At 34.7% G+C, this 20413-nt stretch overlaps 1 protein-coding gene across 7 annotated transcripts in view; it reads right to left on the bottom strand.

The window, feature by feature from the left end:
* LRCH1 (leucine rich repeats and calponin homology domain containing 1) overlaps positions 1–20413 on the bottom strand; it is a 134127-nt gene that overhangs the window by 9610 nt on the left and 104104 nt on the right. For 6 of the 7 annotated variants that reach the window (XM_074912873.1, XM_074912903.1, XM_074912893.1 and 3 more), the window contains 4 exons: positions 15812–15921; positions 12148–12285; positions 10895–10972; positions 2854–3111 (listed from right to left, as the gene is read on the bottom strand). In XM_074912873.1, the coding sequence (XP_074768974.1) occupies positions 2905–3111; positions 10895–10972; positions 12148–12285; positions 15812–15921 (533 nt within the window). In that variant the 3' untranslated portion in view covers positions 2854–2904. The remainder of the gene's footprint in view (positions 1–2853; positions 3112–10894; positions 10973–12147; positions 12286–15811; positions 15922–20413) is intronic. The other variant, XM_074912922.1, reaches the window with a different exon arrangement.

Raw genomic sequence — 20413 nt, 5'->3', positions numbered from 1 at the left:
CATTTAGTGTGAGAATTACTGGCTTCTGTGATGGGCAGACAGGTATTTTTCACATTTGCATGATGTCTGAAATATATTTTGAGAAACATTACTAGTCACACTTAGAGAAATATAAGGATATATTTTACTGTTCCTTTCCCTGTGAGATTTATGTATATTTGGAAGTGTTATCAATAACATCCAAAAAAATACAAAACTGGATAAGCTTCATGTATGGCAGTAAGGCTGTGCATGTCATGGAGCAAGTATGTTCATTTTTCACAGTCTGGTTCAGGATGGTTTCAATTCTGTAACTACAAGGAAGTACTTGCAATGTTACACTTTAAATACTGAACCCTGTCATAGTTGAGAATAGTGAGAAAATGTACTCTTAAGTAACTAAGTAACTAAAAGACAACTCTGTCTGCATTGTAAGCAGATGTAAAGTCAAATCTTTGGACAAGTTTGAGAGTTACGTGTCATTATGACCGGGGTATCTTCAGTTGGTCTACACTGGCACAGCAGTAGTTCAGTTTTTCATCCAGTGTCTAGGTCTGATAAAACACTCAAAACCACTGAAGACTTGAACTTCCATTTCTGAAACACACTGATCTACCACTACTTCTACCTCCCTTCCAAAGCCTCTGGACACAGTGGATAATCAGACATAATATTCAACAATGAGACAGATGTGTACCATAGGATGGTAGCAACAACTTTCACCACCTGATTTTCTAATTTCAAAAAATGTTAAAATATACTCATACATGTGGATTGGTATATGTAAGGAGTGCACAACATAAAGCATTGACAGGAGACCTGTTTACCACTTACAGGAGTAGAAGTAACATCCCAGTCCTAGAGAAGATATCGCTTTTATCTTAAATACCACACTGGATTATAAAGAAACATACAATGAATGGTTTCTGAACTAATTCAAGCTTTATGTCACTTTCTCAGATTCACTGGAAAAGCAACATTATTAAAACAAGACAACCAAAACCAAGACAATGATCTGCTGAAAGCGGAAGCTTAAATGTCAAGCTGATTCTGAGTAAGCAAATGTCTGGTGTTGGAAACCAGGCACCGAGTTAAAAGACAGGCCTGTGCAGGTTGAGGGCACAAGCCTATACCTACGCATCCAAATAACTAGTGCCTTTTCCTCAAGTGTAAAGAACCTAGAAGCACTCACTGAACTCATGCCTGGTCACAGAATACACTCTTTACAACAGAGCTGTTATATGCATCAACCGGAAGCTGCTAGACACTAAACGCTTTAAAAAATCTGATGTATCCATCACCTGAAATTAATTTTTCCATCTTAAAATACCTATCTGATTATACATTTCATCCTTTTTATATATGAATGTAAATATCTGAGTCATGGAAACGAGGAATAGAACTTCATTTGGAAGTTTTTAAACAAAATTTTACAAGTATCTATGGAATGGGAATATTTACAGGGTAGCACTAAATCAATAACCATATGGCCAGAATAATCAGTAACATACAAGTTCTTATGCTAGGTATCCTCTTAAAGTCTGTAGGTAATTTTTTTATATACTAGGCAGTGAGAAATTAATGTATTTATTTCACAGACATGAAGCTGAGGTCATTTGGTTAGCTAGCCTGAGACTGAATTACAAAATTTAGTCAACAGCATCTAGGCCAATATTGCAATGTCAATATAGGTTTAATATTCGAGGTTTTATATTTTTCAATCAATTTTCATTTGTATATTTCATCTTGATAAGGAGTGAAACAAAAACATTTGTCTCATTCAGGTTTTACAACAGATGAGCAGAACACCGCACTGGAAGGGAAATGGAGGTCATCAGTCCAGCACTTTAACTATAGGCAGAGCTTAAACATACTGAAACACCTCCTGGCTAGTATTTGTCTAACCTATTCTTTAAAACTTCCTAGGATGGATAATCTAGAGTCTTCCCAGATGATCTATTTTCCTAACTACATTGTCTTTGTTACATTCATTACACAAACAAACATTACCTGCATTTTCACAGGTGATAAAACGGAGACAAGATAGTGACATGACTTGCTTGATGTCATACGTAAGAATGACAGATACAGAAGTCTAACAGCTGACTCTCAAACTATCCTATTTTATCACACTGAACTCCACGATCTTCATCCTGAAACATTCTAAAGTCCCTTGCATATTATGGGTTGCTCATACCCACTACTAATTTACAGTCATCTTTGGGGTGTAACATAGCAGGTCTTTAAAAGGAGTTCAACGTTGTTTTGTGCAACAGAAGAAAAAGATTATTCTATGGAATCTGGAGGAAAACAAAATGTAAGTAGGAAAACATAACTACTCCAGTATGGAATTTAATCGGAACAGTAGAGATGACCAACAATCTTTAAAGTTACAGTACTCTTGTTAATCTAAAGGATTAAAAAAATAACAGCAATTTGAAAGATAGTTCTCTAAGTGCTCTTAACACAATGAATGTTGAGATACTTGGCACCAACACAGAAAATACTATCATCTGTTGAAGTGCCACCTCAGTTGCTTCAATATCTGCAGCATTCTTGGATTTTCACAAAAAGAAAGATGCTCGGTTCTGTTTAGCTTGTGATATACTGGCCTACACCCAAAAGTGGGAAAAGAGTAGCTTCACTGCTTTAACACGTTTAGTGTGCAGTCTAGGCAACATAAAAGAAAACAAACTATAAATAAAGAGGTACATAAGTTCTTAAACTAGAGCTGGAAGGGAGAGAAGAGATGGGATTTGCCTTCAAGATGCTATTCCCTCTCTCCTCTATATCAAGAGATTAATAAAGATATTACAAGGAAGGGAAGCGAGGAAAAGGGAGAAGTTTGTAAGACAAAGGAAGGAAATTAAGTACCTGTAATTTGTCAGAGACAAAGCAGAAAGTTTGTGTGCACATGCGAACAGGTTATGCTGTTAGCACATTCCAGTGATAAGTTATATACATCAAGACTATAAAAAGTATGTGGAAAAGACAAAAGCCTATTAGATCCCAGGAGCGAAAGGTAGAAGTTGATTGTGGGGTTTTCTCCCCGAGGGCGAGCAGAGTGTCAACAGTCTTTCGAATGTGACGAATATCCGACTGCAGGATGTCATACGGAGAGCAGAGGTCAGCCTATCCCGAAGGGCAGCCATTAGAACAGAAAAAAACAGTGCATAAAATTAAAAATACAAAAATAGAAAGATATTGATAAATAAATTATCACAATATTCTAGCATAAACATGTAGGAATAGTTTCTTCCTAGTATTGCCTTAGTCACTAGATATCCCAGCATTCTTCTATTTCCTCTAAATACTGAAGCTATCATATAATATCAGAATGTTAAGACAGAAGAGCTCAGGCCTTCAAATCCTTCCAAAATTATGCCCAGATTCACAAGGGTGAGGATGTGCATGTGATCCACTTATTCCAATGAGATCTGCATGCCTTTGTCCATCTGGGCCTTATTTAAATGCTTAAATGGAACCAGTTGTAAAATCTAACTTATATAATAGCAGTGGGTTAGAAAGCTGTTAAAAAGGACAAGCAGCAGCAATATGTCTCAAAAAAAAGTACGTAAAGAAATTGTTAGAAGTATGCAAATTTCTCTAACATAATAATCTAAAACTTGGCATTTAAATATCATCTTAAATGACACCCTGAGATGGGAATTGAAAAAGTCAATGTACCACCAACTATACTTCATTTTAATAAAGTCTCTTAACTGAAGAATTTGACAATTCCTTAGGCAACGTTTTTAATTATTAGCAAGTTAGACTCATACTTTTTTGGGGAAGTATCAATGACTTCATGGAGCAATTTACTCCAGACTAGCTATACAAAATGAAGTGTAATACGTAATAATAATATTGATATGCATATGACAATATTTAACATTAAAATCAAACCAAGCAACAACTAGTATTTTCAAAACACAATCTAATATAAACCATTTTACACTGCAAATGAGGCCTTACTACCAACAAAGATGGTGCATACTTACTGAGTAATACTATATGAAGAGATCCTCTGTTTCAGAGGAACACTATGTTTCTTTAGTAGCTTTTTAGTCTCACTTGCTTAATGAAATGACAGTACGCCCAACAAATGAAGACATGGAAGCTCAGATATGTTTTCTGTTAGTGCAAAGTTTCAAGGTCTAGTTGTCAATAAATTAAATATTAAAATATTTAAAAGGCCCTTCTATCCCAAAAAGTGACTAGTGAAACAGGAAGTCAGAACTGTCATTCATACACAAAGAAAAAAGTGACAGGTGGTGATATTTTGTTTGTTTTCTTTTTTGCTTTCCATGACTGGTTTATCTTTAACAGGAGTTAAAAGCTGCAAAATTTTCATTTTGTTACTTAGATCAGCAGATACAGAGCGGGAAAACCACCCTGCTAGCAACAACACTACTATTTTTACAGTAATTTTTCAGAATTTTTTCAACTCAAAATTCTAGTGCGATAATATACTTCAATGCAATCATATTTGGCTTTTTCTAAAGGATGAAAACTCACAGACAGAACAAACCATGCTGATCTTGTTTAAAAATGGGATAGGTCTAGTACTGTATTTGAGAACATCTACATCCACAAGGCTCTTTACCAGAGAAACTAGTTTTTGGGCAAATGAACCACTCACAAGTATTAACTGTTTAACATACTGCACTTTTACCAAAGACACCAATAAACCCAGCAAACGCTGGATTAATTTTAAAATAGTACACAGGACTCAATTCCTACCTGTTACAAATATATCCCAAAAATAAATATTTAAGATGTTGACCTTAAATCTATATAAATAAAATGTCAGAACTTTAAAACAAGGACTTTCTTTTTTATTTGTTGTCCCAAAAACCCCTCCAATAGTACATACTGCAGTCAAATGGAGAAGGAAGTCATTTCACAGTTAAAGAATAAGAGCCGGTAATAGGTTGAATTTTTACAGAGAAACTAAAGAACTTGCTAACCAGAGATTAACATACCAAGCAGCATACAGAAGAAGTCAAAGTGTATAAAACCAGCCAACACATGCAGAAGAAATTTCCTATGGGAACCGCCATGCTGTGCTTCAGTGAAATTCAGTAAAGCCCAAGAAATATCTTATCATTTTTGCTTATTTTTGTGTTCTGTGACAATTGATAATTTGGTATTACATTCACACCTTAAGTAAAATGTTCATATTCTATATATTTTAAATGTAATGTAATGTTTAAATATATATTTTAAATGTAATTCTGTAATGTAACTCTAAATAAAATAATATAGTTTTTCAGTAATAATTAATGTATTTCCACTTAAGTTACCAGAATTTTATAGATGCTGTGAAATTAAAATACCAAGCTAAAACATGACATCATGAAATAGTGAAAAAGTACACAACCCCACCACAAGTCCCAAAGACAACCAACCAACCACCTATCCGTTGCAAGCACTACCCTTCTCATTTAGGAGACTGAAATTATTACTAAAAAGAACTAAAAGGATACATATATTTAATCATTACATTTAAGGGACTGGCTTTTTATGTCTATGAAGTTACATGATTAAATCACACAGCTGCTGAAATCATGCGCGCAGAATAAACACAGTAAGACAGAATGTGAACAGCAAAAAATAACCAGCTGTTTGTGTGCACAAACCACCCTCATTCTACATGCTCCTGCAGTGACTGTGAAAACAGATAGCAATCCAAAACCAACCTCCTCAAGTTTTAACTCTGGTAAAAAAAGTCAAGAGTAAGTTTGCAGAAGTGCATTAAAGGATGAAGTCTGCAGTGCATATTCACTATACTCAAAACACATATGAAAGGAACCTCAGAATTATGCTTTCAGTACTCTAATCGACAGCATACTGAACCACTTAATTCCATACTGTAGGCCAAATAGTGTATGTTATTGAGCCCAGAACAAAAGGGTGGAGGAAAGGAGTCATACCTGATAAAATTTACTGCAACTTCATAGATATCTCATGATGAAACTATGGAGAAGTAACTGATTACACAAATCAATCAGAAAACAAGCATAAGTGGTAATGAAAATATACCTTGCATTAAACTGAGAAACATGATTACCAGATGAACAACTAAGTGGATAGAAGATAAAACACTTGACACACTCTGCTTGGTTGCTTCTTTTACTTTGTTCTGACAGTTCTGGCATACAAAGGTCTCTGTTTTACTTAATTCACAATTCCTAACCTAACACAAATCATATTGATTTTTAGAATAAGTCTGGCTCACACTGCAACATAGTGGACCTAGTTTTCAGTGGAGGAGGTGAGACACAGTAATTAGCTCCCTGTGACTTTTAAGTCCTGCAAATGGAGGGGCACAGTTAAGCCTTTTGTAATCTGAATCTTCATATGATGACAAAAAGCCATTCCTTACCATCACACTCCTTTCTGTTCAATATGTGTACACCAAGTAGCTGACATGGCAGAAGTGTCTCATTCTCACCCATGTAACTTGTCCCACAAAGTCATGCTGCACCACTCCTGACATGCTGGAACACAGAAGCTCAGCGAACTTGCTGTAACAACTGGATGTGAAAGATTTCATTTTACCACTATTTTTTATCTACAGAAATTACCATTCTAGTATTAATCATGATAACTTAAGTCTATCTTTTTTTCAAGCTATATGAAGATTGACAAGGTGTGTCTAGTGTATGTGGGGAAAGTCTTCCTTTCCTATTTTTTTAAAAAATAACTACCTAATTTCTCTGACCTGAAGAGGTCCCATAAAGGGCCAAAAATGCTCAAGTGCCTAAACTGTTAAAATATTACATTAGTGTAAATTGTAGATTATAAAAATTAATTTGTCTTCGTAAAAAGATAACTTCTGCATTTTAGCTCACAAATATTGAAAATACTTTGATTTCTTTTTTGACAAAACATTTAGAAAGTCCCACTTCTGATATGCCATAGTTGTTCATAATTAAGAACTAGAAGAAATTCAGACAAAACTTGTAACTTGGCCTTTCAAGTAACATACTGCATTTACAGCTTTATTATAAGTGAGATTTAGACCAAAACAAAGTATCATTCAGCCCACCACAAATGAGTTATTTTTTCCTTTTGACAAAAATATTTGTTAACATTACTGAAAGTGCATAAGAAAAAATGCTCTATAATATGGATTACCAAGAAAAACAGCTACCAAGAATAAAAGCTAAACCTGAACTAAGTTATTGATTTGCAGTTTAAAGTGGGAAAGTCTACTTCTTTGCTACTACTATGAATACTGATTCTAATATGGCAACTGACAAGTTGAAGAAATGTATATGAATATTTTTGTTTTTATTTACATATATTGTTATTGGCTTTATAAAAGAGCAGTTGAAACCAAAATACTTCCGTAACTTTACATATATACTCGTGTGAAGATAATTCAGACTCTCCTGATCATTGTTAATACCTCTGGGATGAGATGTCACTAAGAAGCATAAGACTGCATCAGAACTGGTAGCTTTGACATTTCGGAGGCCATACTTACAGACCCCAAAACACCCCCCAAAAAACAGCTTTATTTTTTAAACCCAGAAAGTGTGAGGGGGTGGGTGCAATATAGGTGGACTGGGTAAGCATTAAAGGTAGTGTCAGGAGTGGGTTCATATGACATTAACAACCTACTCGAGTGAATGGCACCATCTGAGTACTGCAAAATGCAGCAAGACAGGCACCCCCTACTTAGCACACATCTACTGCCACTTGCTTATTGAATCTGTATTAGCCAAAAAGTAGGACTGCTTGCCATTCTATTGCTATTACAGAGTAGATTAGGCAATTTGACAGTTTTTAGTTAATAGAATAAAATGAAGTCTTTTGTACTTTTCTAAGTGACAAAGATCGTACTTTTTCTGTCACCTCCCAAGGGGCACGATAGACATTTTCTGAATGTTCAGGCTTTCAGATGCTTACCTGCCATCATCCCTTTCTCACATCAAACAAAAATTTTGTTTTGTCTCAGAAAATGATCATTTATGAGGATCTCTGATAAGGTGCTATAGGAAAAGTTAGTGGCAAAACCGGACACAGGTTGACCGTCCTACAATTCTCACACTACTGATAGCCTACCAGTGCAGTAAGTACCCTGTTATTTAGTTTCTTATTAAAGGGTCAGAATCATATGTTTACAACATCACTCTTGCATATGATCCAGTATGTCCCTTCTGCATGTGATAAGGAGCATCATATGGCCATTACAAAGTGATTTCAACATGCTGCCCATTGTACTGAAATTCTCATCTGGCAGGTAATGACTTTCAGAACCATCTGCATATCAGGTCATTATAAAGAGATGCTTGTGTTCCTGAATTTTGTATTTATGATTCTTTGGTCAAGATGCCAACTTCCAATACATACTACGACACATTTGGATACAGATGCCAATTGCATTTTCTACACTTGGATGAAGTCTCCCAGGATCATTCTGGGGAAAGGAATTTTGACCCAAGAATTGAATGCTGAAAGCCACAGAAGTAAGAGACCATGCACATCAGCACAACACGGTAATTACTTAGCTATTTTCTTGCTTTCATTTCACATGATTTCACAGGATATTATTCTAAACCTGTGGAGTTCAGGAAATAGCATGTACTTTATTCCATTCCATAATAACTGAAAACGAACCAACAGGAACTAGGATAATTTTAAATCCTTAAAAAAATCCTGTGTAGCAGTATTACAATTCTCAGGAAGTAAACATGGACATAGGTATCACAGAAAAGCCTAATACCTGTGGGTATAAGTGGAACCTATCACTTTCCCTTAAGATGCTTGTTTCTAAAAAAGCAAATAATTAATTGTATTTGGTTTATTGGTTTGTCAAGACAGTTAGGCAAAGTACAACTCACCAACCTGAAGCAGCATTAAACACACCATCTGTAGTTCTTTAAAAGCTTTGACAGTTGACTGTCATATTTGGTATCATACAACTTTGTATTCCTAATACACATCCCTCCAACACACAGCAAAGTTCTATCAACTACCAGATAGTTCTGCAACACTATGGATTTTCACAATATATAGCAAACATATACATTCGCAAATTACCAACAGGTAATCAAAACGGATATCCTCAGAGTACTTAAAACTCATCATAAATTTACAACTGCAAGATGTTCATTTAAAGTTTAAGTGAATTGTTTCTCCCCTCAAGAGAATGTTTATTTAGATTCATAAGGACAGTTAGTTTATGAATCAGATTGGTAAGATCTTGCCTTGTGCTTAAGGCTCTATGCAACTGCAACAAATGTACTGTAATAATGTTAAAAATTCTACACTAATTTAAATGGAAGCATTAAAAAGGAGGGATAATAAATATATAAAATATTACAGAAAACATAAAGGTATTTTTCCAGAAAGCTTACTTATAGAAATCCAAAATAAAAAAAGCCTCTGAGTAAAGGCTTAGCTTACCCATCTGTAATATGGCACTACAAGGATCTTTGTAAATATTTCTGTTCTATCTCCATTTCTGAAAGTTCTCTTGATGACAATGAAAATGGGTCTTGGCCTTTTCTTTCCTAATAGGCTATATCCAGAAAAACCTTACTTGCATTCTAATTCACCAAATAATTTATGATGCATCAGAAGACAATAAATTTTGGGGCATCTTAACACATACTCCATGTCTACAAGCCCACAGCATTGAGATTTTGATCATCTTTGAAGTGAAATTTTACCTCTACTATGAAATCATTCTAACATAATAAATTACATAATTACAACACTTAAATCAACTATTACAACCTAGAGACCCATCCCATTACACTGAATTCTCAAATTAAATTTATGATGAACCATTCATTAGAGTTGTAAGACAAAGTCTCCCCCTCAAAATTCCTACAAAGAGCAAAAATGATCTGTTATTTTGTTGTCCTCTAAACCAAGTGCTAAAATATAGATAAAATATAAAGCATTCAAACTGGAATTCTTTCCAATGTGAAATCTTTGCATTACCATCTGCTCCTCAAGGGGGTGGTGGGGGAGATACACACAAAATATCCTCTTGTTTCATCATTCTTGAGACACAGACTAAAAAGAACTCAGTCTTCATTATACTGTCATATGTAGGCAACAGTGAAAATACATCATGCAGTTTTCATGTATTCAGATTAAAAAGACCTTGTATAACCACTTTTACCTTTTTTTGATGGTCACTTAATTGAAATTAACTTTTTCTTAATAGGTACTTTTAGACCACAAGGGAGTATTTGAAATATTCCCAGTGCAACTTCAGAATTCATTACATTAGTTACAAAGATATTTTTCCTTATTGATTTGTCAATAAATTACATGATGAATGCTGCTGTTGTTAAATGAAAGGCAAAACATCAAGCACTGCAATCTCCTTATCTCCACCTTCTGAAACACTTATCTACATTATAGAACCTCACTCATACGCACTTTCCATACTAACACACAGACAACTGTTTTCTTCACATCACTGCAGAGGTGTTTCAGTACAAGTCACTTTTACAATGTATACAAAAGAGTATTTAATATTGTAAAAAAGGGAAAATCAATAATTAAAAATAATTAAGTCCATATTCTGAAAGCACTAGGTAAAAATGCAGTTACGTTATAAAATACAAAAAGTTAACAAACTTTTGCCTAATTACATATTGCATATCATCTAATTATCATAGTCCTTATTTATTTTCCATGGCAAAGATAAGGAGGTATTGGGGATAATACTGAATTACTAATTTAAGACAAAAGTTGCAATTTTTAAGTGCTATGACATAAGCCATTTAAATGCACTAAAGTAGTATTAAATCACATAATTTAGATCAATTTTTTTTAAAGTATATAACTTTATTGCTGAAAAAGTTATCCTTCAGCTTTAAAGTAGTAATTAATGTGTTTTGCATTTTTGATCATCTAGAAATAACAGACTTAATTAAATTACCTCTGGTATCCCTAGTTTTCTACATGCATCCAGAAAGTTTTCCACGTTTCTCCTGCATTTGGCCATGCTAAGTTTAGGCTGTAAAAACAAGAAAAAATAGCTCATGGCAAAAGAAGTCAAAAACATTAATTCAGTCGATTCACCTATTGCGCTGATATTGCTAAAGTAGTTTTGAGGGCTGTTTCAAGCAAAATAACATCATCAATATGAAATTGAAACAAAATGAAAACAGATTTAAAATACTTGCATTTTGTTATAGAGAACACTACAAGACTTTTATCTTAATTAAAAAAAAAAAAAAAACTGCATTAAAACTTAAGATTTTGCTCCAGAAATTCAAGTTTACATATTTTGGCAATGTCATATTTTTACCAAAGACAGACATAATTTAAAATCAAGCAACAGCAAAAGAAATTCCACTAGACTATCTGAGAAAATGTCTTTTTCTTAATATTTGTCTTCTTGGAAATTCTTATAAACTGCCTCTGAAATCCACATGCTGTTCTCAGAATTGAGTATCAGGCTTCACAAGCCAAACTTTTACCAACAAGTACATTCAAAAAAAGTGAGATAGTCTAAAAACATCTTCAGAACCAGACTGGTATCAGAAATGTGGGCATCAATAAACAGAGAAAACACTAAGAAAATTAAGTTTCAGGAAATGCACACACACAGATTGCATCATGTCCTGAAATCTTCAGGTCCTTAGGTTTGGCAAGCCAATATTAAATCACTACAGCACATGTTTCTGTTCCATTCTGTCTTCAGGTAAAAGGAGTAAGTTCTATATTTAACCCAACAGGAAAAATATGTTAAGAAGTGCTGTAAGTGCTTTAGTAACTTGACATCTGCTAAGCCAGACATTGCTAAAGTTAACTTCATATTTTTTCAATCAACAAACAAGGGGCTAATTTTCTTTTAAAAGCGGTCTCCTAGAATAAAATCCTGTAATCAGAGAATTTCATACTGTGCTGATCAAAAAGGCCATTATGAAAAAAATCTTATCTGTTGCTAGATCAAAGACAGCATAATTTTATTCACTTATAGATGTTTGTTTATATATACACACACACTATATATGTTAGATATATCAAAATTAATGAATATTTGAATTTGTAATAATGTAAATGGCCCTAATTGCAAAGAACATTCATTGAACAGCAATATATTGCCAGATATCATTTGGCAATAAAAGTAATTTTTTAAATATTCCTCCCTCCCCACTGCAATGCAACAAGAAACATCCAACTTACTACAGCTGGTGAAGGTACATGAATACTTCCTACAGATCGAGGACGAACATGATTTACTAAATGGCAGAGAACTACACCATCCATCAGAGCAGACCCTAAGTCTTCAGGTAAACAAATCTTTAGTCTTGTTTCAATGTTCTGCAAATGAAGAACACATGCACACTTTAATACAGAAATGGATGAAAGGGATAAAAAGGTATATATATCCTCATCTTCTATGCTATAGACACATAGCCATTTTTGGTTTACCAAGAAATACACTTCCTTTATACAAATAATTCTTTAAAAATTAAAACCCAACCTCCTCTACCTTATGTTGGTCACTGAATTATATGAACTTATTTAAAAAACCTCAACACTTCAAATGTTGCTATCATAATATACACTTATTTATATACACATATAAAAACATATGCATGCAATTAGCTATGTGACTGCAGTACATGTGGCTCCTTCCTTTCACCATTCCCCCAACTTATCTATCTCAAATTTTCTTTATCATCTGCACTTTGAATGAGAACTACATTGTGTTAATCACAGTAAAAGCAGAGAATAACAGGCAATATTTCCCTAGTAACCTAAAAAATTGCTTTGGAAGCAGAGTGACCAGCAAGACAGGTAAAGCAAGGAAAAACATTCAGGTTTAAAAGAGAACTTCTGGATACTTGTTAAGTAAAACTGAAGTCTCACTGAAAAGAATTTGATATTGTGAAATAAAATACTTTGAAAACATTTTAGAATTTTCCACAAAAACCCCTACAATAACACTGTTATATATGATAAGTTTCCTAGATTGTGCTCTGATCCTGAAAACATTCTAACACTATACTTAGAGATAACTCTTAGATTAACTGTCAGAGATGATTACTTCTATCTTAAAATAGGTACTACTTATTCCTAGGTGAACCTCCTTAATGTCATTACTGTCTATTAATACATTACCTCAATCTATGCTGGGTATTTTAGATGAAAACAGATTATTCTCTTTAGAATCAAAGGAGAGTGTAAGGTGGAAGGAATTTCTGAAGGTCACCAGGACTAACAAAACTGAAGTGAGATCAGAGCCTTGGTTAGTTAAGTTCAGGATATCTGCAAGGAAGGAGATCTCACCACATCTTCAGGCAACCTTGTTTACTGTTTCACCACCCTTATTGTAAAGAATCTTCTCCTTATAGCTACCTGAAATTTCTTTCTCTGCAATTTGGGCCAATGCCTGTCATTCTTTCCCTAGGCATCTCTGAAAAGCCTGGCTTTATGTTCTCTATTACTACCCTTCAGGCAGTTGAGGACAGTTGTACGGTATTTTCAGCACCCTCTTCTCCAAGCTGAAGAAATCCAGCTCTTCGCCCTTCATCACACATCCTTTGTTTGGGCACCCTCACCATGAAGCAGTCCCCACTGAAGTCTCTAAAGGTTCATTAAATTTGTGCAGTTTTTCTTTTGTTAGACATACTCCTCAAGCACTCACAACTGCCAAATGGGGGAGTGCATAACATGCACTAATATGTTTTGTTTTCACCTTGGATTAATTCATAAATTAGAAAATATTTTTGGTATATGAGATATGTACAGAAAGAATATATTTGGAGACTTTTTTCCAAATCTGTTACAAACAGGTTTATATAAATTAATGAATTAGAAATACTTCTGTTAAAATGCTGATTTACCTGTTGGGAGACAAATTCAGTATAGATCAGGGTGAATTTTTTTTTATGAACACAGCTCACCTACAACACTAGTACAATGGTATTTCCTGTTGGAGTTCATGGTTTGAGACTAGATTTAATTAAAATTGAAGGTCTCCAGAAGTGGATCTTAGTCACCACCAAAGAACTGCTCTCTTTTTCAAAAATCTTCCACACTGCAGGAGTAGACAGTTTGTTCCACTTAGCGTGTCAAAACTATTGAATGTTTACCCTTTTGCGTGACAAAAATCAACCAGTATTTCTTGCTAGACTTTATTGCTCAAGTGTAACCAGCAAATCACTCTTGAGTTGACACCTGTCTGAAGTGACCATGGACATATACAAAATCAAAGCAGAAAAATAAGTACATCTCCGAAGCAAAAAATTTTATGAAATGGAACAATTTCTGTAAAAGCACACCATTTCAAAGAAAAGAGAGGAATGTATGGAAGAAACACCAGTGTTCTCACAATATGCAGCTCAGGTGAAGCGGTTGAGCTAAAGGTAACTGTGCATTTAGATTTCTAAATAAGGAACTTGAGTAATGTAATAGTTGTTCTTTCTTGTTTAGTGCCCAACATGGCTTAGGCTGGAGGTTCTGTGGAATCTCACTAAATTCTAATGTACCACAAAACCATTCAAAATCAAAATATACTATCAGATATGTTTATTGAATAAGTATAAACTTAATGACTAAGATGTTCTGGGTTATTTTCTTGTACAGTACATAATGAGATGGTCTGGAGGTTACTTCTCTCACTAAAGGACCCAGTATACCAGTAATAAACTTTATTAATTTGAAAAATCTCACTATGTGCTTCCAAGCAGGGCCAATCTTCTAGTTTCTGTCACCACTCCTTGACTTGTAATCAAACTTCTCACAAGAGACAACAGAACTTTTGTTTTGGGACACAATGCTCCAGGGTAAGTGCAAAGAACAATAGTGCGTATTGCTGAAGGTTAACAACAGATTAAATCAGTATTACCAGTAATATCTAATACAGTGTAGAGAGATCCTTATTAAGTCTCCATGATATGATGAATAACCTTGTTCTACTTTTCACTGTGAGGATTACCTGAACCAATGCACAAAGCAAGAACCTTGAGGACATTATTTTTAGGAACAATTATTTGAGGACTTGCTGCATACTTGTGGTAACTCTTAAAAGAAATGTACAAAGCTGCGCTGATGCTGCTGTCTAGACTATGCTCACAAGAACTACATCCTAGTCCAGTTTATTACTGGGTTTAGGAGTAAAATGATGCCATTTCTTTTGTCAGTAACATGACAACTGGAAACCTTGACAGGTTTAGGTTCACAACATGCCTTGCACCAAAGGCTGCCTTTTTTTTTTTTTTTTATACAAATAGGTGTCATACAATCAGTGCTACCTAGGTACTAGCTGTGTAACACAGACCCTATCCAACCACAAGCAGCAATTTTTGCATCAGGCTCTAGCTTCTGTATTCAAGACATTATAACAGGAAATGATCTTGTATATTCAGACCTTCAAGTGATGAAATACTAAATTCATTTCTAAGAAAGCTGTGTGAAGCATTAGAGATCTACTTTAAAAAACAGTTTATAACTTCAGCTTTAACATTATGGTTTTTACCTGCTAGACAGAGACTTCTCCAGCTGTTAGGAAATAGTTTCTAGAGTATCTCTTAAGTGATCACTTCATCCTTCTTGATGAAATTAAATAAATTGTTAATTCCACCAGTGCAAGGCATGCTATTTTACTGTATGTCATTCAGGTAACTCCCATTATTATTCCAATTTTTACAAAACCTTTCCTGAAGTACAGACATCTGATCGTGATAAAGCACTTCAGGAACAGTCTCATCAATGTGATTTGCAGAAGTAATATTGCCTCATTTAACCTTTTTAATATTATCCTACTTGGACAACTTTCCCAAAAATAAAATGAAAAAATACAATCCATTAGCACAAATTAATTCTACGAGCACTCACATACCTCACGTAGCTGTTCCACAAGCTCTCTCTCTTCTCTCATCTGCTCCATTTTCCTTCGAATTGTAAATTGTGGGTCTATTGATTCCAAATTTCTTTGTGGTCTTAAGAATACTATGATTTTAAAAAAGACAGATTTCAGATTAAAAACACACACCTTGATTTATTAATTTCTAAATGAAGTAAAATCCTTAAGCACTGCCTTCAGCAAAAACTGTTAGAAAATTTCTCTGTCCTCAGAAGGACAGAAAAATCTGGTCTTGGATTACAATCATCAATGTATATTTTTTTGCATATGACTCTGAACAGCATCCTGTGCCATCACTGGAGTGGCTAATTTTTCAATCAAATCCTAATCTCAACAGGCAAATTTTGTCAAATGATTAAACACCAGCACTGCCCCTCAGAGATTCTGATCTCTACAAAACTGTTATCTAATATGGCAGGAAAAACCTCTTATTCTTGTAGGAGAGGGTTCTACTTGAAAGATGCTGAATTGTGTAACAAGCTGTGACAAGCATCTTCCTACACAGGACAAACTGCTTACTAGATAAGGTTATACTAAAAAAAAGCCCACCCACCAAGGACTGATGCAGGCAGACAGCCATTCAGTAAGTCTGCCTACATTAAAAAGTTGTATTGCAAACATAGCATTGCACAAACTCTTCGCAGTACTCCCTCCCACCAATCCTGTCAACTGTATCATTTTGCCCACGTATAGTTCACTGAAATAATTACATGAAATCTCTGCATATATGCAACTCTACACTTCCGTATTTTTGTGATCAATGACTGTTTTGAATGGTTAGGAAGAACAGTACGCTCAAAATGCAACTGTCACCTCTTTGCTACTTTGTTTACCACTGTTTCACTAAACGGAACCCTCACCTGTTTGCACTCAAATTATAGGCCAACTTGATTTTTGTGGAAAATTATATTGCTTAAAAGAACTAAGCGTTTTGTATTATTACTTTCCCCGCCTCTCTCCTGAATGCAACATGAAACCCTAAGTAGGGATTAATGCAGTGGAATGTACAAAGCCTAGAAACCGATGTTTTCACATAGAGCTACTGCTCAAGTCTCAATTTTGGTAATTTAAAGTCATTAAATAGATAATAATTTCTGGGTCAATAAGTAACAGGACAGAAGAGAGAAGCCTTTTGTTTCCTAAAAGGCACACGAGAAAATTGGAAGTGTATGACTTGACAATAGCACCTACCCACCTACTAGAGGAGTAAAAAAATAAGATATTCATAATAATATTCTCTTATCTGTAAGAAAGGTACACATGGGTGTAATCACAGTAATTCTGACGTGGCATTAAAAATTGTGCCATGTCAGTCATTTGGTTTAGGCTACGATTTGGGTAATAGGCTGAATTTTAAAGATGAATCCTCAAAATATCTAAAAAACCAAAACATTGAACCCTTGGTAGAGGGAAATTTAATCTATATTCTAACCAAAAGTAAACTGTTAATGAAACCCCTAAATCAGTTCAGGGTCAACATAGAAAACTGTACTATCTAAGCCCTAGATGTCAGAGAAACGAGTCAAAATTTCCGCATCAGAAATACTTCAAAATCTCCGACAAGTCTAGTCACCAGGAATCTCATCTAACTGTACACAGGTTGGTTATGTAACAAAATTAATAATCTAAGATACTTCTCTAACCAAAGGAGCAGGCAGACACCACCTATGGCAGTTCAGCAACATGCAATAGTTCTTTCCCTTATTTACTAAGAGGAGTTTAAGGCAACAAACTCCTTACATATCCTTAGGCTACTTATCTGAGGTATCAAGATAGAAAAAACTATGGCCAGTTACCAGACTTGCTTCCTTCCACTACTTAACACAGTCATAGTTTTAACTTTTCCCAGGCAACTGAAATTTGCCACACAGCTGTTAATCTGTAATTTCAGGAGATGGCATATTAAAGCCTATTCTCTAAACAAAACTAATTTTTAACAGAACATCTAAATATTACAGTTTATGTTAGTAAATTCTAGCCTTTTTAATGTCATCAGAAATCCCACTGGCAGAGCGGGAGAGTGTTCTGTAGAGAATGTGCAGAACTGAGAACTACAGATACAGACTGCAGCTTAATTCCCTTCTCCAGGTGGATAGCTCCATCAGTGTCACCATTCAGAAGGATCTACACCCAGGTGCACACATCATAAAAACCTTCATTAAGATGACCTCCCACACATAACAGGAGAGTAGCAGAGCCATGCCTTCAGATACAATAGGTCCAGAGTTGCATTGACTTTAGTTTTTGCCTTTGTAGAAGGCAAGCTGGGAATAGAACACTAATTTCCAAAGCACAGCATATCAGCAGGTATGTGCTTCTTAACATAGTGTAGAGAGGCATATGTATAACTGTGACTTCTACATATGCACATACTCAAACATATAAAGGCTGTTAATGGCTGTAACTACTGTTGTTATGAAGTATATCCATAATTCATATACCTGATTTAACTAAGCCATTTCAGAAGCATTACCTATCAATTTAGATAACTTTAAATTCTATTAATTGGTAAATTTTACAGTGGTAAATTTCTGATGAAAGCACTTATATATGGTAAAAACTAAACAATCAGAAATTTCTAAAATGTTATTTAAGAAAGCATATGGTTTAAGATAGCTACAACACACAGAGAAAAAATCAACTCCAAGTTTTCAAAGTGTAGAAACTCTTACCGAAGACTTCTATTGAATTCCAGAATTTTACTGAACCAAAATTTCTGCATTAATAACTCTGTAACAATTTATTGGAGACTGCTCCTAAATTTTTAAGAGGTGAAATAAAAACCTCTTAGCACATTTATTAAAAACTGTATTGCAATTTCTAAGATTTTCTTCTTAGAAATAGTTCATTGTACAATTCTAATAACTGAATTTGCTGCATCTCATAGATGAAATACCCAGATAAAAATATGTCTGAAGAGTAATACCATATTTAAGTGGTATTTAGATGCCACTGCAACTTTATTAGCAGCAGCAACATTTCAAAATATTCCCTTCAAAAGCATTAGTTCGTATTTATGTTCAATTTTGGCACAGTATTATCATGGACTTGATTCCATTTGGCCACAGCTATCTTTGTTTAGGCCTTTACAAATGCTTCCCTGCATTATGCACCTTTTCCAGCAAGAAGAGCCCGTATCTCACACACACCTGAAAGTCTATTTTTTACTCTTTCCAAGAGCAAGTTTCTGCTTTCTGAACCCATGGTCAAACAAGGTTATATAATGCCCATGGCAATAACTTTTTAGAAAAGTATTTTGTACAAGTCTCAATATGTTAAATGGGTAATAGTTAATAACACACTATGTATTTGACATACCACAGTCAAGGACAAACTTTCTTGTGAAATTTTTAATTTTTGTATTGAATTACAATGCACAAAGGTGCGCTATTTATAACACATCAAGGAATTTAGTGTCCTGAGTACTTATTATCTGTCAACTAAACAACAAAATTATTTAACCTGACTCTAAAAATAATAGACAAAATGAAGGTTGGACTAATGAAAGGCAGAGATTAAGTCAGGCTAGATGTTTAAAGTTAGATTTCTCTTTGATCCATTTATTCAGTCCAAAGTTAAGTAACAATGAAGTTATACAGAGTCATTTGCTAAACCAAAGTCTCCACAATGTTATGGACATAGTTCTAGGGACACATGTCTGTTCCAAGCCTTATAACCTCCAGGAAACTCTGGACTTAGCCTCCTCTATTACAGAGCTGTTGACAGACAGTTACATTAAAGATGATACGAAGCATTAAGATGCTACACTGATGCACAGTATTTCTATACCAAAGGCTACGCCTATACTAGCAAGCTACACAGGACTGGTGCATGGATCCTCAGCACTGGACTGCACACATTGATACTGTTAAGGTTATGCTTCTTGGTACAGTTTTGGCTGGTGCAAATCCACCTCTCTTCTACATAATGTCTACGTATAGCTCAAGCAATAGCACAGGCAACAGACATTCCCCAAAGGCAGCTTACATGCAGCCATCCTGTTCTGGAAAATAAGAGTGCTTAGGTATGGATTTGAAATGTGCTGTGCCAACTAATTTCAATGCCAGAGAATGGTCTCTGGTCCATTTTACCTCCTACCATAGGAAGATACACCTTAGATAACAAACTTAGCCCCAGATAAAACAGAAAGGCAACAGTCCTGATTAAAAAAACCAAACCAAACCAAAACAAAAACAAACCCTACAAACAAACAAAACAAAACCAAAACACACACACACACACAAAAAGAGGTATTAAAGCAGTTTTCTGTTGTAAGAACCTAATAAACACTAATATTTGCATTTGACTTGAGGTTTGAATGGCTGTTCCAAATGCGCAAGCACTCGCTAGTCTGTACTGCTTGTTTCATTTAGAAGAATGAGACAGTAACAAATCTAGATTAACATAAATCAAATTTTGCACTGATAGAAGTACCTCTAGCTTTCTCTGTTAGAATATTCATCAGCGATATGTCAGTTAGTTTCATACCATCATGAACTAAATTCAGTTTTTCAACTTACCATTATCACAATTCTTATATTCCATATTCATTTCCTTTATGGAGCTGATTCCTTACAT

Source organism: Athene noctua, chromosome 1 (assembly GCF_965140245.1).
Source record: "Athene noctua chromosome 1, bAthNoc1.hap1.1, whole genome shotgun sequence".
Classification (NCBI taxonomy): Eukaryota; Metazoa; Chordata; class Aves; order Strigiformes; family Strigidae; genus Athene; species Athene noctua.
Note: the sequence above shows the minus strand (reverse complement) of the source record. Positions and strands in the feature narration are given on the sequence as shown.